The sequence below is a fragment of the Sceloporus occidentalis genome, unplaced genomic scaffold (genome assembly GCF_023333645.1).
Source record: "Sceloporus occidentalis isolate IW3139 unplaced genomic scaffold, rSceOcc1.0.p SCAF_1, whole genome shotgun sequence".
Lineage (NCBI taxonomy): Eukaryota > Metazoa > Chordata > Lepidosauria > Squamata > Phrynosomatidae > Sceloporus > Sceloporus occidentalis.
This window is the reverse complement of record NW_028316981.1, coordinates 232,443,865-232,466,391: the sequence shown is the minus strand read 5'-3', so window position 1 is coordinate 232,466,391 and position 22,527 is coordinate 232,443,865. Positions and strand designations below refer to the sequence as shown.

The following is a 22,527-nucleotide window of genomic DNA, read 5'->3' as shown; positions in this document are numbered from 1 at the left end:
TATTTTGAGCTATTGTTAAAACATGGAGGAGAAGTATGGATCCATTCATATTTTCAAATGTATGAAATTACAGAGAAGTCATCTGTGGCAGAAAATTGGTAGTTGGAGATTTATAGATTGTGGCAGTATAACTAGAAAGTCGTTTAAACCTTCTGATCTCTTTATGCAAAAGTATACATTATTTATATTTAAAGGAGATTGCAAGGAATATTGCAAGAAATCAAACAGCTCTGTTCATCTAAGCAAACCAGCCTGCTTGATTTCTGAGTGTGAAATTGGGGTGAATCACCCAACCCATGTTGACCTGACCATCAGCTTCTTTCCTATAATTGGGAGAGAAGGCTTTGTAAAGTGAAGATGCAGATGCAGCCAGGCTGCTGCCTCAGAAAAGCAAGACCCTATCTTTTGAATACAGGCTTTCCCTGGCTGAGATGAAGGCTTGCCTGGGGCTGTCTTCCAGCCAAGGACTAGAGGCATTCAGGTAGTTTGTGCAAGAAAAATTGGGCTGGGTACCAGTTCAATGTAGATTTTGCAATTTGCTCCGCTTCTGCTCATAGAAATCAATCTGAGCTGTTACCTTATTTGAGCACTCTTCCATTTCTAGTGACATCCTTAGTATCTCTAGAATTGTAGCATTCATCACAGTGCTATAAAATCTTTCTGTTATGGAGCATTACTGTGTTCAGATTGTAATTTTATTGCATAGACAAGCAGCTGGATTGCTAGTTTACAGGCTAGTTGAAAGATTGTTGTGGACAGCATGACAGGATTAAGAATGGCAATTATCACTTCCAGAGTAATAGATCAGCTGACAGTATGACAACTAAACGTATTCTTGTGGAAATAATCATTCTTTACTTTTTTAATGACATGGTATGCAAATCTAGTGTCTTTTCTTAATAGCTTAGTTACCTGTTTTGCTGGAAAGACAATAAGTACAGAATCTGTTTATCATCTCAGCTTTCTTATTATAGGTTGCTATGGTGTCCCTTCCCATGAAATCCATGATGGATGGCTATGTTCTCGATGCAAAAGAGGAGCCTGGACAGCTGTAAGTTGTGCATTTAGCTTTTGTTCATAATGCAGACTAACTAAATCTCCTGATTGTGTGTGTAAATAAGAGACATTAAAATGCACTCTTCTGATCCTTCCACTCATAGCTAAGACAATGTCTTTATGGTCCAAATTGAATTTCGATTACATATTAGTATATAATAAATAAAATTTGTAATGTTATGTCAACTAAGAAAGCTACTAAAATTGAAGTCCAGTATTCTGAGTGTTGTTTTGAGATGACTTAAAGACACACAACAACAATACTGAGATCTAAACTACATATGATGCTAGATATGCCACTTGCATTGTGTGGATATACAGTGGGCTCTTTTGTTGTTTGGGGTTTGGTTCTAGGACACCCCCTCCCCACACACACACACACACGCTGTGGATATCAGGTTCACTGGATGCTCAAATCCCATTATATAAAATGATGTATTAAAATGGTGCCTCTTATAAAATGGCAGAATCAAAGTTTGCTTTTTGGACATTTTAAGAAAATTCAAGCCATGGATGTTTGAATCCGTGAATGCAGAATCTGTGGATATGGAGGACCAACTACATGTATATTTAAGGGGGAAATCAAGCTAGACTCTTCCACATCATCTTCATCTTACTGGGGAAAAGAATATAATTTCTGTAGTATACATGAGGCAGATTCTGATTTCCGAAGAGACAGAGGAGGAATACAAAACTGTTTATGTGATTTGAGTGAAGGAATTAATTTCTGAACTTGATGAGGTATCAGAATAGAGAAACATGCATATTGATACTATCATAAAATTGTTAGCCTTCAGCAGCATGACAGTATACATGAAACGTGGGAAGTTCTTGGTAAAATCTCAAAAAATAGAGAATGTGCTATTCCCCCACCCCACCTTTTAGCATTTTATTCTTGTACCCATCGGTTTTTAAATTAATCTCCCTACATTTTGTAGCTCCCTCTTATATGTTTTGAGAGTTACCTTATCTTCCATGCGAGCTCAGAACCTAGAACATGGCTAAGCATCAGCAGTGAACACCACAGAGAAGTTTTTCAGGATATCTAAAACACCCCCTTACCTGCTGCCCTAGTCCAAATGCCCTAGAATATATTGGTATTTCTCACACCAATGCAATTTATTACTATTTATGAAGAACAGGAGAGAGAAGTAAGGTGAACAGTTTGAAGGAACAGATAATGTAAACATTTTTTAAAAAGATTCCTTTTAGCTGTTGGTAAAGAACAAAACAGGAAACAGCAGATATGGTGTGTATATTAACCAAGGCAGGGAAATAAAATGGCAAATACCAATTTAGAACAGATTATTACAAAAATAGTGATTCACATATACAAGGTAGTTCAATGTTTGCTTGGTGAATTGCTATTAAAATGTGCCCAGAGTCAATTTCTGTATCTGTAATATGTTTTCATTTTAGCAGGGTAGGCATTCTTTCCAGGCAAAATTGAATTTTTCCTCTCTTGCTGGCCACCAGAGAAAATTGTGAAAGGTTCCTTATCAGGCAATCAGAAGTTTCAGGACTTATGAAACTGCTTTTGTTACAGCTCCTGCAGAGTTGTGGGGGGTGTAAAGGGGAGGGGGAATGGCAAAAGTCAATCCCAGCAGCTGACAGGGTGTCTTTTAAGTCAGAATGTAATTATCAGTTCAGTTCAGTGAACAGAGTTAGACAGCAGTGCTGCTCTAAAAACAAGTTTGTCAGTTTTCTTTCAACCAAGGGATAGGTGTGGCAGCTCTAAGCTTTAAGAGAATTACCACGAGTTCCTTATGTGGAGAGCCTGATTACATTCAAAATGGTGAATTATATCAAAGAACCAAGATCTTTTTCATGTAACAAAGCCCCTGCCTTCCCAAACTAGAGTTTAGTCCTAAACTGATATTATATACTAAATCTGGACTACATTTACTGTATATTATCTTGGCACCTTACATTCTATCCTACATTCTAATAGCTTGTAAAAACAGCAGATCTAGGCCTGTTACAGACAGCCAAAATAAAGCTGCTTCGAGTCACAGTGGGGGTATGGTGTTTCAATGATGCATGCATCCTAAGAATCCAGAAGTCGCACCAAAGCCATGCTCCAGACTGGAGCATGGCTTTGGTGTGACTTCTGGATTCTTAGGATGCATGCATCATTGAAACACCATACCCCCACTGTGACTCGAAGCAGCTTTATTTTGGCTGTCTGTAACAGGCCCTAGAATCATAAGTTTGGAAATAAAAAGAAGATATATTTACATGCATTTCTTTATGCATGGTTCTTTATCTTCTCAGTGTAAGTATGTAAACCTATATGTCCTTGCTACCCCAAATGGCGGGATTTTATTTGGGAATCTCTACCAGAGTTTGGCTTCTATTTGGTGGGGAGATAACTGGAAACAAAGTGTTGTTTAGTAATTTTTTTTAAAACTTCCAGCTTGGATGGAGGCAACCAGCGTGGCATCTTATTAGGCAGCAGCTTCCATCTTAATTTCCAAAAGTGACATAATGCACTGGTCTTCAGCTGCCTTTCTGTCTCCCTCTTTCATTTGAAAACATTTTCTGTTGTTACACATATACTTTATATTCATACTGTATACCCCTCTTTTCAGTGAGGGCTGGGTCAGTACCTCAAAACTTAGTTAATTCTTAGCTAACTGTTTGGAGATCTCTGAATATCACCTAATGATTATTTTTTTAATCAGTCACCAGTACCCAAACATACACTGGCTAATAGAATGTACACAGGAACTCCAGAAAAAAAAATTAGCATGTGCTTTATAGACTATAGCAAAGCATTTGACTGCATAGATCATGAAAAGCTATAATTGGCTCTTAAGGACATGGAAATGCCACCACATCTGATAGTCCTGATGAGAAATCTGTACTTAGCACTAGAGCCTACTGTTAGAACAGTATAGATGGTTATCCATTTTCTTCCTTGGAGATCCTTATGTGATGGATATGGACATATCTGGGGGAGATAATACAGATTAATCTTCAACTCTCTTCCTGGCAATCCTGATATGAGATGATTCATTCTTTATTTCTAGCAGCAGTGGGGAAAGAGCTGTGTCTATAAAACTGGTGAGAATCATAGAATCATAGAGTTGGAAGAGACTGAAAGGGCCATCCAGTCCAAGCCCCTGCCATGCAGGAAATCTAAATCAAAGCATCCCCGACAGATGGCCATCCAGCCTCTGTTTAAAGACGTCCAGGGAAGGAGACTCCACTACACTCTGATGGAGTTTGTTCCACTGTCAAACAGCCCTTACTGTCAGGAAGTTCCTCCTAATGTTGAGGTGGAATCTCTTTTCCTGTAGCTTGCATCCATTGCTCCGAGTCCTAGGCTAGCTTCCTCCTCAATATGACAGCCCTTCAAATATTTAACCAGGTCTATCATATCACCTCTTAACCTTCTCTTTTCCAGGCTAAACATCCCCAGCTTCCTAAGTCATTCCTCATAGGGCATGGTTTCCAGACCCTTCACCATTTTGGTCGCCATCAGAAGAGGGCCACTAGACAGTGGAGATCAGATCATCTGTAGGGGCCACACAAAAGCTATGCACTCTTGACTAGAGCATGGAAAATTACTTTTTCTACTATAGCTACAAGAATTGCCCCATCATCATGAGTATTTCCATGCTCTGGCTTTGCTATAGCGAAATAGAAATGCTGCTGTGCACAAAATTATTTGCTTTCAGGGTGTAGTGATGCCTTATTTCTGATTTTCTCCTTAACATATTCAGAGAAGTTTGAGTGTGCTTTGGCGCAGCTTCTGGCCTCTTAAGATGTGTGTGTCATTTAAACAGCATACCTACAAAGTGACCCAAAGTAGCTTTATTTTGGCCTGTCCCCAACAATTAGAAAGTATCTCTCCTGGTTGTTTGATAGGAAGGAAAATCTTAACACAGAAATAAGACTAAAAAGAAGGGACTAGCAAATAGAATTAAACACATCTTCTTTTCCCTTTCCTGTCTTTTTATAAATAAATATAGATGTAATTCGGACAAGTTTGTTATTAAAGCAGAATCTGAAACTAGACACTTGTTCCAGCATCTAAGCCAAGCTCAGGAACTGGTTCTCCCCATCCCTTTTACTAATTATTTATACTTAACAATAGAATAGTTTAGTCAATGAATAATCAGAACATAGGTCGCAGAAAACTGGAAATGTAGGCAAAGTTGACTTTTTATATTTCTAGGGGCATCGCTCAAGAAAAAGATGTGAGAACTCAATAGATTGAATGTCAGTCACACCTAAAAAACTGTGAAGGGGTAATTTCCTTACCTTTTTTGGTATTGTTCTTTTCTTGGATAGATTAAATGTTAGTTTTTGAGAAAACAAAAATCCCTCCCTAGTTATTTTACACCTTTTGGCATCCTTATTCATATACATATTCATATTTTCATCCTTTTTTCTTACCAGAAAAAAAATTGTTCATTTAATTATTGGTATTCATGATTTTTCTGTTAGCTTTTACATAGCCTGTTATGTAAGTTAATGCTTTCATAGCACAGTGAAGGAGCAGCGAGAGGAAGATTTGCTGGCATCCCTTTTGGTCAGCACTAAAATCCTCCTATGATGTGGGATGTTTTTGTGTGGAATTTATAGGTGTTGTGTTGGGAAAAAAAATAAAAAAGAAAGGAAAGGAAAGGAGAGAGAGAGAGAGAGAGAGAAGGTAAGCCCCACGTACAAACCTTTGAATTTGTCACTGGGTTTTCTTAGCAAGATTTGTTCAAACGAATTGCCACTACTATCCTCTGAGGCTGACAGAGTGTGACTTTCCTAAGGGTACCCAGAGCATTTTGGTGACGGAGTGGAGATTTGAATGCTAGTCTCCCAAAGCCCTAGTCTAACGCTCAATACACTACATCCTTCTGGCTGTACCCAAAAATGTGGCTCCCTGCTTAACATGGACTGCAGAAATGCTTAGAAACAAAGAATTAAACATGTAGTTTTTATTGTGTTTGAAGAACAGGGAGATCTGAACAGGGGCTGAATTGTATGCAGGAAATATTTATTACTGGTATTTCATGGAGCATGGGCAAACAGGTTTATGAAATGATACAGTTAGCAGAATGAATGCTAAGTAGCTTTTGGTTTGCATCACATAGATTCAGACTAGAAAACCAGAAGGGAAATCGTGAGTGGCTTTGGGACTTCAAGTGCATGTTGTGTAGTGTGTTCTAAAGAAGCACGTATATAGCAATGTTTGTGATAATAAGATAAAAGACAATTGCAGAAGTATTGCTTTACAAACCATACTTTCCTCCTCAACCCACTCACATCAGTTTTAGAAGTAATAGTTGTGGAAAAACAATACTGCAGGTACATATGACTGAGCACTCTTCCTACAGCCGTCACCCCAGGCATTCCCTTTAGCAGAATTCACAACATCTCATCTCATCTCCTTTAACATTCAGGAGGTGTCACACCCACTCATAAGATTATGCACATTTTTATTTAACTCTGCACTATTTACTGTGCAACTGATAATAATTGTTGAGACAGAAAAAGTGTGACATTGAATCCATCTTTGTTATGGTGCTGCTTTTAAAAAAGAAGAGGGCTGCTATGTATCAGCCCAAGAAATAAAAAGGCCAAAAATGGTTTAGCAATTCATCTGTTGTACTCTCAAAAGTGGAGCTATATTCACATGCAGCTTCTTGATTGAGAACAAATGCCTCATTAATCTTAAACATTTCCAGCAGAAACGACTAGTAGTCAGAAAGAATAATGACTGATATTTGAGGGAAGTGAGTGTACTGCACAACAGCATTCCCCAGCCTTATGCCTTCTAGATATTTTGAGATTCCACCAGCCCCAAAAGGCATGGCCAATGTCAAGAAAACTGGTGGTTGTACTTCCAAATGTCCAGGAGGCATAAGGTTGAAGAAGATTGCTGTCTAAATGATAAGGCTAAGTGTATCCTTCTGGCTCTTAGTCCAAACAGATGCCTATGGCCTGTTACAGACTGCCAGAATAAAGCTGCTTCGAGTCTCTTTGGAGGTATGCTATTTAAATGATGCATGGGTCCTAAGAGTCCAGAGGTCGCGCCAAAGCCACACTCCATTCCTAAGCACTGGAGTGCAGCTTTGGTGCAGCTTCTGGATTCTTTGGACCCATGCATCATTTAAATAGCATACCTCCAAAGAGACTCGAAGCAGCTTTATTCTGGCAGTCTGTAACAGGCCTATGTTTCATTACACAAACCTAGAAAGATTGCAAGATACATAAGAATTAAACAAAATAATCAGTGCTAAATTTTGAATGTCAATTCAGCAAGTAAAGAATTAACCAACTTTAATTGTTGTTAACTACCCTCTAATCCACTTCGACTCATGGTGACCCTGTGGATGAGACATCTCCAAAACCCTCTGTCTTCAGTCCTTTTGCCTCTGAGTACAAGCCTGCTCTGCATACAACATATTCTGCATATTGATTGAATAAATAGAGTGATCGTATGCAGCCTTGCTGACCCCTTTTCTGATTGGGAACCATTCTATTTCTCTATATTCTGAGGGCAGCCTCTTGTCTTGGCACTCCCATTCTTCTGAGTGCAAGCCATAATTTTTCATGATCTGTGCAGCCCATTTTGGAGATGTCTCATTCATAGGGTTGCCATAAGTTAAGGTCGACTTGAAATCAGTTAAAACGCACACACATCACATTTATTAAAATGTCTCGTAATAAGAGGTATAAGCTTCAAATCTTAGTATTCTGGGTGGCTTGTTATTATTGCAACACATGAGTAGACACTTGAGGTGCAAGGGTACACATTTCCAGTTTTCAGATTTGTCCTAATAATCTCAAATCATTCAAAATTTCAGCATACTACCCTGACAGTTTCAGTAACACTGCATGTCTGTCAGTGAGACCCAAACATCTTCAGAAACATGTAGATGATGGTGAGTCTAGTTGAATCAGAAGTAGTTGGTTCTTTCCAGCTGATCTGTATATCTGTATATGTGTATTTGTATGTGATCAATATACATCTCCATCCATAAAAAGGAGACACAAAACACTAGATGGAAGGACTCTGTTAAGAAGGTCACATATATGAACATACAGGAATGAAGCAGAGCAGTGGAGGACAGGGAGTCTTAGAGATGTCTCATCCATAGTGTTGCCATAGGTCGAGATCGACTCGGGGATAGTTAACAACAAATATGTGTATTAAAGGCAGTTGGCAATAGCTCATGATAGACTTGTCCCAGTTCACAATATACATTTGAAATAAAGCTCCTAATGTCACTGAATCTATAAATTATGTCGTTGTTCAAGTGTTAGAACAGACACTTTCATGAAGCAGTAAAGCTTCAAGAGACTTCCATGCCATGGTTGCAATCAATGGCAACAAATGCAGGAGTTACTTCATAAGAGTGGCTGCCTGCCTGTGCAGTTTTGCACTTTTGTTGTTTGCTATATTCAGTGCAGTTTTTCATAGGTCAAGCATTTGGGAGGGTGCTGTTCATGATTTCTTGGATGTTTGTGTTTTTATTCTGCTGCTAAAAGCAGACTATGAAACATCCCTATCAAAGCATAAGACTCTGGAAGAATGTTAGGTTATGACAATTGTAGAAAATAAGATTTCAAGACAGTTGGGTATGTAATATCAATAGCAGCTCATGGACTGTCTGTATAGTATTTTCATCGGTGGAGCCTTGAGGCAAAATCTATTGATCAATAATCCTATTACAATTACTTGGGTTTAAGATTTCAATCTAATTTGTCATGGAAAACTCATTTTGTTGCTACTAAGCTAAAATCATCCCTCTGTATAAATTCTCTGTTGAAGTTCCATAGACTTTAAGGAGGTCACTTAGTAACACCTACTATCGAGGTTTATCAAAGAAAAAATGTTCCTCAGTTATTATACGGAGCAGAAATTTGGGGATACAACAGTGTCTCAAATTTAGAAACTGTTCAGAACTTATTTTTAAGATCCCTGTTGGCTGTCCCTAAGTGTACCCCTGTCTCTTTTCTGAGAGCTGAAACAGGCCAAACTACTCTTCAAGCTGGTACATATACCGCTCTTGCCTTCTACTGGCTAAAGTTGTTATCCATGAGTGATTCCAGGCTCACCCAAAAAATGTTTTTAGAACAAATATCTGTTAACTCTCCAAGCTCCTGGGTATCTATAGTTAGAACAATATTGCAGAGCTATGAGATTAATGTGGACTCACTTCCAAATTATGCCACCTGTAGAGTCAAGCAACTGATCAAAGAGAAAATTTATCTTGCTTCCAAATGGGCCGATCTTCTTGCACTCTCAAACTCTTCTTTTTCTTTTTGGTACCCATTGTACAAGACATTGTTTGGGTTAGAGCATTACTTTAATAATCTTACTCTGGCCCCTGCTAGAAAAGCATTTACTGCTCTAAGGTACCAATGTATGCCTTCTGCCTATTTGACGGGCAAATATAATGAAATGAAATTTTATTTATATACCGCCGTTCCCATGATCACGGCGGTTTACAACAGGTAAAATACAATACAATACAATTTACAATACAATTACAAGCAGCATAAAAAGCATGTACTACAATACAACAATAAATCCATCCTATACAATCAAATAATAAAGCAATCTAAAAATACATTGGATAGTATACAGCAGCGAGAAAAAACAGGACGTATCCCAATCAATCCCTAATGAGAAAAAAGTAACTAAGCCCCTCTCTATCTCCCTCCCTCTAAAAAGACCCCAACAATAGGCACTCCGCCCTGATGGTATAAGCGACGGACAGAGTCCCCTAGGCCACCCCTGCCCAGATGGAAAAGGGTGACGGCGGCGGCGTCCTCTTCGGGGGGAGCCGGCGGGCCGGCTTTTGTAGGGGCCGCTCCCACCGGCCCCGCCCCCTGGAGAAACACCGCGGCGGCGGCGGGCAAAGTCCTCTGAGCCGCCCTGCCCAGGTGGAAAAGGGCAACGGCGGCGGCATCCTCTTCGGGGGGAGCCGGCGGGCCGGCTTTTGTAGGGGCCGCTCCCACCGGCCCCGCCCCCTGGAGAAACGCTGCGGCGGCGGGCAAAGTCCTCTGAGCCGCCCTGCCCAGATGGAAAAGGGCGACGGCGGTGGCGTCCTCTTCAGGGGGAGCCGGCGGGCCGGCTTTTGTAGGGGCCGCTCCCACCGGCCCGGCCCCCTGGAGAAACGCCGCGGCGGCGGCGGGCAAAGTCCTCTGAGCCGCCCTGCCCAGGTGGAAAAGGGCAACGGCGGCGGCGTCCTCTTCGGGGGGAGCCGGTGGGCCGGCTTTTGTAGGGGCCGCTCCCACCGGCCCCGCCCCCTGGAGAAACGCCGCGGCGGCGGCGGCGGGCAAAGTCCTCTGAGCCGCCCTGCCCAGGTGGAAAAGGGCGACGGCGGCGGCATCCTCTTCGGGGGGAGCCGGTGGGCCGGCTTTTGTAGGGGCCGCTCCCACCGGCCCCGCCCCCTCCTGTCCATCTAAGACTTTGTATCTGCAAAACTGGGGAAGTGGAGAATATAGAACATTACCTTTTACACTGTCCATTGTATATATCTCCAAGACAAAGGTTTCTTGAATGCATTTTAAAATCCCTTTCCAATAGATCTTGCCTTCAGCAGATTTGTGTCCTTTTGGCCGGCAACAATGTATTTGTTACTTCTATGGTAGCAAAATTTGGTTTAGCTACTAGCAAGATTAGAATCAGTTTTCCTGATCAGAATGATGGCTAGAACCATTCTAGTTTTATGTTTTTATTATTTTATCATTTATGATGTATTGTTTTTTGTTGATGGGTCTCTTTTACTAATTTTACCATGTTGTTTTATATGTGGTTTTTGTGCCTTGGGGTTTTTTTTAATACTGTTTTAATATTTACTGTATTTAAAATGCTCCCTTAGTATACACTGAGGTTTGGTTCCAGGACCCCCTGTGGATACCAAAATCTCTGAATGCCCAAGTGCTATTATTTACAGCGGCTTAGTAAAATGATGCCCTTATATAAAATCGCAAAATTAAGGATTGCTTTTTGGATTTTATTTTTTTAATTTTTTTGCGGGATGGGGGGACTATTCTCCAGCTGTGGACGGTGGAATCCCTAAATGCAGAAGCCATGGATATGGAGATATTACTGTATTTTAATTGAAAGGCTTACACTGTGTAGGCTTTTTAGATTATTGTTTTTCCCCCCTTTTCAGAGTTTAGTTTTAAATTCCATCACTGCAGTCTCCTATAAAGGGGTCTAGTTTGCATGAGTAAAAACAAGCATTTTGAAACTAAGCAGTTTCCTCCTGAGGAACTAGCTTGTGGCCTCTATAGTAGGGTTTCTAAAACAAGAACTCTGTGCATTTTAAACTAACAAGACAGTTTTATATAGTCACTATCTTTTGAAAGTGCCATTGGAACATCATTATTTTTAGCAGAATGAAATCAATGGGGACAACCTCATGATGCTGCTGTTCTGTCTGCTATATTTAAGTATATATTGACTCTTCTACTGCAAGCTTGTTTTCAGAGAATGATAACTGTTTTAGTCTGTTCTCTAGCTACACAGAGACAGTCCTTAATCTATAGGGCACATCTTTCTTCTTTGAAACAAAATTGGTGTGTGTGTGTGTGTGTGTGTGTGTGTGTGTGTGTGTACGTGTACATCTGCATGTCTGTTTATACACTTCTGTGCGCCTACAGGGGAGGTTTTTCATCTTCAGGATGATTTCTACTTTCTCCTTTTTTATTCTTTGTCGGCCAGGAAATAATTGACTAAAATGATCTATCAATTTAGTGTGAGAGTCATACTTGCTTGTTTTAGGGTTTTGTTTTGTTTTTTGTTCATTTTAATAGACTCTTTCCACATTTACACTCCATAAACTTCATAGTTGTTAATGAGGGTATTTAAATTGAAGATTATGTTCAGATATAATCAGTATAGCATGTTCTTGATAAGGAAATAACCTTCTGACCTGACTTGATAAGAGATACTTGTAGAGAAAACGGTGTCTGTTCTGTAGCACTTGGTTGGGGCACACCTTTTAGAAGTACTTATCTGACAACGACCGCAATTACTAAGGTCACAACTCTTTGTCAGAGGTGACACAGGTAGGTTACCATATACACAATTAACTGAATATGTTCTGCCACTTCTGGTCTTGCATGAATACTAAATACCTTTATGGTACATATTCTGTTAGAGTTATATATACATAATCAGCATAAGAAATCAGATGTTCTTCATTAGCTGGCAAAGGCCCAGTGTTTCTGTTCTTTTCTTACCTGTGAAGAAAGCATGGGTTATTTCTGGTGTACTTTGATATATTTACTCTGGTGTATTTCTGGTGTTATACCATATTATATATTTTTAAACATACTCATTTTTGCTTAATTTGTTTGTTTATCATTGCCAGTTTGAATAATAGTGATGAAATGTTATCTTCCCTACATTTTTCAACTTTAAAATAACTGTATATACTCATGTATAAGCTAGCCTCATGTATCAGGGCAGGTTTGGGGGCCAAAATTAATGGATTTTGATCTGACTCATGGATAAATTGAGAGTAAAACTTAGCGGCATGTAACAAATAATATAAAAGATGAAGCAAAGGAAAACAATTACAAGGAACTTTAAAAATTCCAGCATGGATAACTATTTGTGCTCATCCTAAAGGCTGGGTGGACAAGGAGGCAATAACAGTAAATGGTGGCAGTGTGATGTGTGGGTGAGGCAACTTGGTGTGTGTGTGTGGGAGGGGGGGCTAATAAAATGCTCACATGTCAAAAAAGATGTGGAGGCAGAGCAAAGAAAATGGTGATTGCATTAGCAGTTGTTACAGCTGTTATCTTTAATGTGATAACTTTGCCTGATTTTAACCCAGAAAAGCTGACAAACATACACAAACATACACTCTACTCAGAGAAGGGGGTGATTGAAATCCTTCAAAACCCAGTTCTTCATCACTTGAATAACAGCATTGGAATCCCTTTCTCTGAGAAGAATAGTGAAAGACAAGAGCTTAGTCCATCCTGAGAGAACCTAAAAGTAACATAAGCTGGCCCTACTCTCCCAGCACTCCTTTGAGAGGAAATGCCAAAGAACCACCACCACTGCCCTTTTCCTGCTCAGGCATTCAAAAAAGCCAGATATATATTTGATAGGAGTTAACCTACAGTACTTATATTGACCCATGGATAAATCAACCAAGATTTTTGACTCAATTATTTAAACTAAAATTTCTCAAGTTATATATACTGTAAATATATATTATACATCTGAGGAAGTAGACTTAAGTCTATGAAAGCTCATGCCACCATCTTCTTTAGTTAGTCTCAAAGCTGCTACAAGATCTCTCTACATACCGATTCTACAGACTAACACAGCTATATCTTTGAATACATATATGTGATTATATAGCATTACAATGGCCTGTTACAGACAGCCAAAATAAAGCTGCTTCGGGTCTATTTGGAGGCATGCTATTTAAATGATGCATGGGTCCTAAGAGTCCGAAGGTCGCGCCAAAGCCACACTCCATTCCTAAGTACTGGAGTGCAGCTTTGGTGCAGCTTCCGGATTCTTAGAATGCATGCATCATTTAAACAGCATACCTCCAAAGAGACCCGAAGCAGCTTTATTTTGGCCGTCTGTAAATTTGCACTGTAATTATTGTGCTCTTAGAAACATTGTATCACCATCTCCTGTCAGTTTAGAGGTTTTACTTTTTTGTTTTTTGTTTTAGTCTTGATTGAATGTCTCATCCCAAGGACATATTTATTTCAAGTATTTCAATATTGCCTCCCAGCCCACAGAGGTTCCCATATATAGATATCCCAGAAGAAACATGCTTGAATATACCATTTCCAACTAGTCCATTTAATCCATAGTTGAATGTTGAATCACCATTGAACCATTGTTTTGATGGTTCTGCTATAGTTGGGACAAAACAATAGGATTCAGAGCATAGAAATAACATACATAGCATTGTCATGAGCTGCATAAAACATATACAGTATTCCTTTTCTATATCCTAAGGATGACGTTGTATTTAAACTCTCATAGTTTTCACTACACACACACACACACACACACACACACACACACGTTTAGTTGCCTAATTGGCTTCTTCTCTGAAAGGGCCTGTTAGTCTTAGAGAAAGGGAACAGGGTAGTAGTATTTAAGATGTATGACCCAGTTATCAAAGAGGTATGCAGTCAGACCTTGTTTATTTTGATTGTCTGCCTGTCCATTGTGGTGTTGTCAAGGAAGCTTGGTAGCTTGATTGTCAATAGCAAAGGAATACCAAAGGCACTCAAGAACAACTGAGCTGCATTAATTTTTAAACATGCAAGCATTCACAGGTCATTTTCTGTTTCAAGTGATATTTATTTATTTACATTTCAGTTTTAAAACAAAACAAAACACGGATTTTGCTGCTAGACTAATACCCACCCCAAAATTAAAAGTCATATTATCAATGTAGAATATGTACACTATACTTCAAGATTTTGGGTTTTTTAAGATGTCCATGGAAACCCCAAATGTTATAGTAGTCTCAGAAAGGACTTCAGCTAATAAATATTATTGTTCTAATGAGGCTGACAATGTTAGCAAGTTAAAGTTCACAGTTTCTCAAATATTTTCAAATTAGAAATTACGCTGCAATGGCATAAATGCATACTACAATGAATTTAATTTATTTTATAATGAAATAATTTTAATCCCATATGAATTGTTATTAATATAACAATATTTAATGTATTAAGAATAAATTAAACCTTTCAGATTGGATTTAATGGAGTCTTAGTGGTTTTGAAGAAATGTTACTTCTAAATAATATTTTTAATTTTAATAAAACAATTATTTTTTATCTAAACACATCATTATCCATTTTGACACACTTTACCTCAGCTCATCTACTTCTCTTTTAATGATGGTCCCTTTGGGTATGCATCCTTCAAGTAGTTAGCCAACCAGTAAAATGGTCCCCAGTCCTCTGAAGTTGCAAAGCCCTATTTAGATGTAAGGGTTTCATATGAACAGAACTTTGAAAGAAAACCGAATAGGTTGTGTTGGATAGCACAGTCGGAGGGGCAAAAGTCATAACTGGACAGTGGTACCTGATCAACATGCTGGGGCTTTTTGGTTTTTGGAGGTATTGGGGTCTGCCACTCTTCTCAAGCTTCCTGATCCCTCCTGCGTTTAGCTGCAGTACTCACAGTATTCCCCCCTCCCATATTTTCTCAGCAACAGCATTTTGTTATAAGATACCTATGTTGTAAATCTAAATGATTTTGGAGTGATTTAATCTTGTATGAATACTTAAGATAGCTTAGCTTTGTAGAAACCTTCTTCTGGTGAAAATGAACACTGCTCCAACAGACTTGTTGATATGCATGGCTTCACCTGCCTGTATTTTCGGACCCTTGTTTGGGTTGTCACTGTGGGCACTGTCATGGTGCTTACCAGCAATTTCAAGTTACCATTGTGCCAGTGCAGGCAGCAAGATTCAGTACTTTGTGAGAACAAAATTGTAAGGGAGCAATACCATAGAGAGTATTAAAAGAAGAGGAATTCATATTGGATGCAGATGAAAAGTCACAGTAAGGGAGCAAAGAAAATGGAAGAAATAATCCAGAACAGAATGGATTATCAGTGAATGGGGAAAGTGTCAAGAAGAGGAAGGTTTGAAGAAACCATGAACAGTTAAGATATAGATTCTTTGGATCCAAAATTCTGATGAGACAGTTAATGATATAGAACTGAATAGGAGTGATAAAGGATAGAAAGAGACAACTGTAGGTTGTATCCAGCAATGTCTTATCCCCCAAAGGAGTGACATCCCGTAATGGAATCAATATACCCAGTACACCCTGCATAATCTTCTGTGGATTAGATGGAGGGCGGGGATGCATGAGGAAGATTTTGTTGCTAAAATACAGCTTTGCTCTGATAGTATTGAATGCATCCTCTTAGAGTATAGAATTTTTTCTTATCTTTGATGAGAATGGATGGTTTCACAGATTAGGCAGACCTTCACAAAAATGGTCAATCATGGCCAGCCTTTTATTGTCAATATTGCATTTTCACAAAACATTTGTGGTTTTTGTGCAAAAAATGGTGTATTTGCACCAAATATATTTTTTGTACATTTTTTGGTTCAAAATCTAAGATTTTATCAAAAAAATGCAAAGACATTTTGTCTGAAAACATTCAGACACATAATCTCCCCAGTGAGGATCAAATTGTTAAGACAACTCATTCTTGCATGTGGAAACAAAATAAGTACAGATTGACATCTAGCATGTACATTTGAATCATCACTTAACCTATGTCTTTGTATTGTAGGTGTAATAAAAATCAATGCTATTGTGTAGAAATCAAATAATAGAGGACCAATAATAGCACCATGAAGAATGCAGTCAGTAGGAAGAGAGTAAAGGGTATGCCCCCAATGGAAATTTTAAGCAAGAGATTTAACGGTCACAAAGATAACCTGTTGCTAACAAGCACTAAAAACCTAAAGCGTGGATCCAGCACAGAAGAGGCATTGCTCTGTGTGACACCTTGACACACTACTGAATCTCTCAGATTTCTGAAACTGTGTGCCACCGCTGCCACCAATTATATGTGGAGACCCCACTCCACATGATCTCTGCCTGAAGCCAGCACAATGGTCTTTTTAAAGCCCAACTGCTTGGCACCAAATTATATTGGACAGCTATCCACCCATAAACTGAAGTCTTCTTATTAATAACTGTTCCTATTATTTTTGATAGCATTTTTATATACTTGGTAATGTGTTTGTTGTTATCTGTAAATTACTTCAGGCGACTCCTTGTTGAACACAAAAAAACAGAACTTTGTTTACATTGAGAATGTATTACTATATCTTTCTTAGTGGATGGTTCTCAAGCTTATGTTACAGTGTATGAATGACTTCAGTTGTTTCAAATTTACTAGTTTTCTGCACTGTATATGTATGTTCCTTTACTAACTTGGTTCACACCAAGCCTATACCCAGATTTCCTTAGATGTTAACCTCACTGGTTACTTCTTACACTATGATGACTACACAAAGGAGATTATCACACACAGGGTAAGGATGGGAGCAAAGTAGATGGCTCCCGTCCTTATCCTGTTTCAGTTGCGCAATCAAGGGAAAGGTTATCACACCCTGCACACTTATCCCGTTCTTCTCCCATCTGTGAAGTGTAATGGACCCATCATTAGGTATTAATGGGAGTTTCCTTTAATACCAAATGACGGGTCCATTACACTTCACAGACAGGAGAAGAACAGGATAAACACGCGGGGGTGACAATATTTCCCCTGATCATGCAAATGAGACGGGATAAGGACAGGAGCAATCCGCTTTGCTTCTGTCCTTACCCTCCATGTGATAATCACCACAGCTCAGCCCTCTTAGCTCAGGCAGTTTCTAATATTTCCCCTGCCTTCCTGGCTGTAAATCCCGCACGCTACTGACACACTCTTTAATACTGGACTTTTTCTGTCCCTTCTAAAGTGCTTTTCCTGATCTGGGAGTCTGAATCCCATCTAGACTGTATCTCTTAATCCTAACTACTCATCAGCAGCCTTTTACACACTCGCCATCTATATCACTGGCTGCTCCTCCCTTTACACTTGCTCATGAGAGCAGCCCCCATCTTTTTCCAGCCTGATTCCTATTGACTGCCCTGAACGTTCTGTTCTGCCTGTGTTTCTCCATAGTCTGTTTTATGAAAGGAAGCACTTTGCTTCTGAGGAGGAGTTGATTAATTGTAGTGAGGGCAATTTCATGAAGTGTAGAAGGCAGAAGGAAGATTGGTATGTTATATGTTATATTTTGTGACATATGACATAGATCACCATGGAAAAGTAAGCAATGACTCTGCCTCTGTTTGGTTGTTTTTACAGGTGAGAATTCAAGTATCTAAACCTACCCTGAGAGTATGTCTTTCATGTTGTATTTAACAAGCACATAGTTGAGAAACAGCTAGCTCACCTTACTGCTTCTTTGCTCAGTAGCTTCTCCACTAGTCTGTGGATCATAATGCTGATGCTGAAGTGATAAAATATAATACTTCTCAGCAGAGTTTCAGAAGAGCAACACTAGAGCACACACCTGAATATGGATTACAGCACCTCATTATGATAACAACATAGATAGAAGAGAGAGAATACATAGAAGAGCAACAAATATTAAGGAAGGATTAAAAATAGCTATGTTCACGGATAGCTACTGGAGCTTAACGTATACAGCTTGGAGAAAAGGAGATAACATGGGGAGTAGCTGATAATAACCTACAAATATTTGAGAGGTACTAATATAGAGAAAAGAAGGACAATTTACAGTTAGGGAGGCAACACATTGGTGTTTTAAAAGATATAGTTTTTAAAGTTGGCAATACAAAATATAATTAATTTGCTATATAGCAGTATGAGTTAATAATTGCATAATTATGTTTATCATGCAGCTTCTCTTTAGCATGTGGATTATGCATGGAAGGATAGTATTGATTTTCATCAGACCTGCATTAATTCCCTTCACAGCTTTCAGTGTTTCAGAAATTTACAAGACGTGGGGGGAAAATCCTGCCCCTTCCTCTGCCAAGATGTCCCTTTGTACTGAGAGCACAATTCTATGCATGTCCATTTTGATATTAATCCCATTGGACTCAAGGAAGATTGCTTCCTAGTTAATGAGTATAGAATAATAGAATATTAAAAGCCACAAGGGTCATCTAGTCCTGCCTCCTTATAAGCAGAAATACAAAACTAAAGCACTCCTGGAAAATGCCCATCCAATCTCTATTTGAAGACCACAGAAGAAGGAATGTCCACTCCACCCCATACCAAGGCAGTCCATTCCACTGTTGGACAGGTCTTACAGTATAAAGAAACTGTTTCTAATGTTTAGATGGAATATCTTTTCTTGTAATTTGAATCCTTTGTATTCTTTTCTCTGTAGCAGCAGAAAACAAGTTCACTCCCTTTTTTAATGTTACATTAGATATTTAAAGATAGAAATAATATTACCTCTCAATCTTCTCTTCTCCACGCTAAATATACCCAGCTCCTGGACACACAACTGGATCCACTACTGGACATAGTAGTCCAGGTGAGGTCTGAACAAAACAGAACAGTGGCATTACTACTTCCCTTGATCTGGACACTTTGCTCATATTCACGCAACCTAGAATAGAATTGGCTTTTTTGGTCATCACATCACACTGTTCACTCATGTTTAGCTACTAAGACCTTTAGATGTAAACGAGCATAGAATAATAGAATACAAATAAAATCCTACTAAGACATCTAGATCTTAGAGGACCTCTAGATCCTTTTCACTTGTACAGTCAGCTCTCCACATTTGTGGGCATTAGGGATGCGGGACTCCTGCAAAAGATAAAAAAATGTGAGTAATTTTTTTAAAAGTCCAACCAGGTGAGAAGTGGTGCCAAGGGAACAGTGAAGATGGCTGCAAGACCTGGCCATCAAGCATGCATTCTTAATGCCCCTCTCCCCTTTCAGACTTCACACACATGAGGCTCCTGATGCAATATATGAGATAGGGCAGTGGCAATAGGCCCCAGCTACTAGGTATGCATTGTTTGTATGTCCCCCTCCCAGGAAGTCTGCCACTCCCCTGCTTCTACAAGAAAATGTCTGATCATCTATATTATGGCATAGGGTGGTGGCAGCAAGGCCCAGCCCCCAAACATGCATTTTCATATTCTCTCCCTGGGGAGTTCACCACTCACCTGCATCTGCTTTTGTGCCTTTTGCTCTTTCGTTCCAAAGACAAAAGTGGGTGAGTGGTGGACTCCCTAGGTGAGAACATGAAGAATGTGCGCCTAGCAGCCAGGGCTTCCCACCACTGCCCTACACCACATATTGCATGTAATGTCTTCTGTCTGAAGCCTCAGATTTGAAACTTGGGTGGGGACACACACATGAAGGATGTGCACCTGGCAGCTAGAGCTTGCCACCACCTGCACTACTTTGGACTTGTTGGCCTGGCTGTGGAAGTAAATGGACAAGTCCTTATATATTTTTAAAATGGTCAGCGTGCTCAAGTTCTTATATGGTATATAAAATGGTGGAGGGCTTCTTAATGGCAAACACATGAATAATAGAATCCACAGAAGTTAAACATGCGGATGAGGTGGGACAACTGTACTACTTTAAAATGAAACTTTTACATTTCATTTTTCTATTGTAGTTTTCATATGTTTGCTTTCACCAGTTGGTCATGGTATAGGTACAAGGATTAGGAGCACAAGATCCCTGTGAATACAGAAAAACCACAAATAACAAAAACACCATGTTTTTACCTGAGAGGATACCTCTTTGGGAATCTCTAGCTCCTCCAGTGCAACTCTGTGGTCAGCATCCAAAAGACACTGACCATAGACCTGCACTGGAGTATTCTCTCTAAGAATCTCTATGTCTTTCAGTGCAACGTTTAGTTAAAGGTGACCATAGGATTGCACTGGAGAACCTAGATATTCCTAGAGAGAACATATTAATCCATGAATAATCAAATCTGCAAATATCAAAACCGCAAATATGGAGGGATAAGTGTAATAGTAATATATATAAATCAACGTACATTATTCAAATTTATATAAGTTTATATTTCATAGATTATGCCATTAGTTAAACAAAACACAAATGCTATTTTCAGCCTTTAGAAGAATACCTCCTGGTTTATAATCTCCCAAAAGAATGTTGTCAATTTAGCCAGAGACATGCTTAAAAATATTTGAGTATCCCAATAAGAAGAGTGTTAGAAAGTTACAGCTCCCCTCCATTGGTTCATTACAACATTACTTATTTATAGTTTACAATCATATAGGAAGCAGTAGCTTTTTGCAATTAAGATTAATTCTTTTTCTCCATTTCTTCACAGGAATGTTCTCTCTGTAATTTGAGAGGCGGAGCCCTCAAGCAAACCTCTGACAAAAAGTAAGTGACTCATCCAGTAATATGATAATATAGCTTCATATAGTTTTATAGTTTTATAATTTTATTGACAACAGAGTCTTTAATGGGTATTAGCAGTGGTTCACCCCATCTACCATGCTGTCTGTGACTAGTCTATTTTCTAAGTTTTTTAAAGTAAGGTTATGAGAGAAGGATAATAATGGGGCAAGCCTTCATTCATTTTCACTTCCTACACAATTTGAGCAAATAGTTATTTGCAGATCATCTTGGTTAACAAACAGTATTTTGTAAGAATTTATAAACAAATAGGACTGTTGTTAAACTGCTTATCAAAGGCAGGAATTGGAAGGCGCATTGACCAAAAACACATTGTTGAAGTGAAACAAGGCTACAACTACTACTGGTAATTGGTGGTTAGAACCTTGGTGCAGCATATGATGCAAATTCTGGAACCAGGTGATCTGTCTGTCACCCAGTGTCTCCTAGCTGGCTTGTGATGGAAGAAATGAGATGACAAGAAATGGAAATCAGGAAAGGTGTAAGCATCTCTGTGTTTCTTCCCTGCCATCTTGGAGTGAATCAGGCTGGACAGCCTCCAACATGAGCTTACTCCACATTGGCTTCACCCCAAGCTTCCTTAATAGTATCTCCAAATTAAGATGAGTATACAGGCCCATTCCACACAAATGAATCTGGCTCAGTGTCAAAACTACCACAAGAGTTGGCTGGAGTATTCATATTACTGCTGCCAAAGCTCCTACAGGTGAGAGCATCATTAAGAGCTTGTGGCATATAGATAGTCTAAAGCAGTGGTCCCCAAACTGTGCTCTTTAAGGGATTTTGGACTTCAGTTTCCAGAATCCCAGATTATTCGTCAACAGGGCTGAGGCTACTGGGAGCTGAAGTCCAAAATCTCTTAAAGGGCACAGTTTGGGGACCACTGGTTTAAAGCCAAGTGACCCTGTTATAGTGTGGAAAATGTACTGCATCCTGATAAAAGTGTATTTCTAGCCAGGATAGACTAGCTGGATGCTGGATGACACACAGAGAAGGTTAAGAGGTGATATTAAGCTAGGGTAGACTAGCTGGATGCTGGATGACACACAAAGAAGGTTAAGAGGTGATACCCCTGTTTAAATATTTGAAGGGGTGTCATATTGAGGAGGGAGCAAGCTTGTTTTCTGCTGCTCCAGAGAACAGGACCCGGAACAAAGGATGCAAACTCCAGGAAAAGAGATTCCATCTAAACATTAGGAGGAACTTCCTGGCAGGGGCTATTTGACAATGAAACACACTCCCTCGAAGAGTGGTGGAGTCTCCTTCCTTGGAGGTTTTTAAACAGAGGCTGGTTGGCCATCTGTTGGGGATGTTTTGATTGAGAGTTCCTGCATGGTAGGGGGTTGGACTGGATGGCCCTTGTGGCCTCTTCCAACTCTATGATTCTATGATTTTGGTCACCTTTTTTTTCTGGACAAAGAACACTGTGCCTTGAGGGGTTGGAAAGTATTATTATTATTATTATTATTATTATTATATATCCTGCCTTTCTCCCAGTATAGGGACTCAAGGTGGCAAACAGCAGATTTAAAACA

At 39.3% G+C, this 22,527-nt stretch overlaps 1 protein-coding gene across 3 annotated transcripts in view; it reads left to right on the top strand.

Annotated features, from left to right (window-relative positions):
* Nucleotides 1–22,527, top strand: part of KDM4C (lysine demethylase 4C) — a 284,733-nt gene that overhangs the window by 185,052 nt on the left and 77,154 nt on the right. For all 3 annotated transcript variants that reach the window (XM_089489843.1, XM_089489834.1, XM_089489853.1), the window contains exons 16-17: nucleotides 975–1,051; nucleotides 20,901–20,956. In XM_089489843.1, coding sequence (XP_089345969.1) covers nucleotides 975–1,051; nucleotides 20,901–20,956 — 133 coding nt within the window. The remainder of the gene's footprint in view (nucleotides 1–974; nucleotides 1,052–20,900; nucleotides 20,957–22,527) is intronic.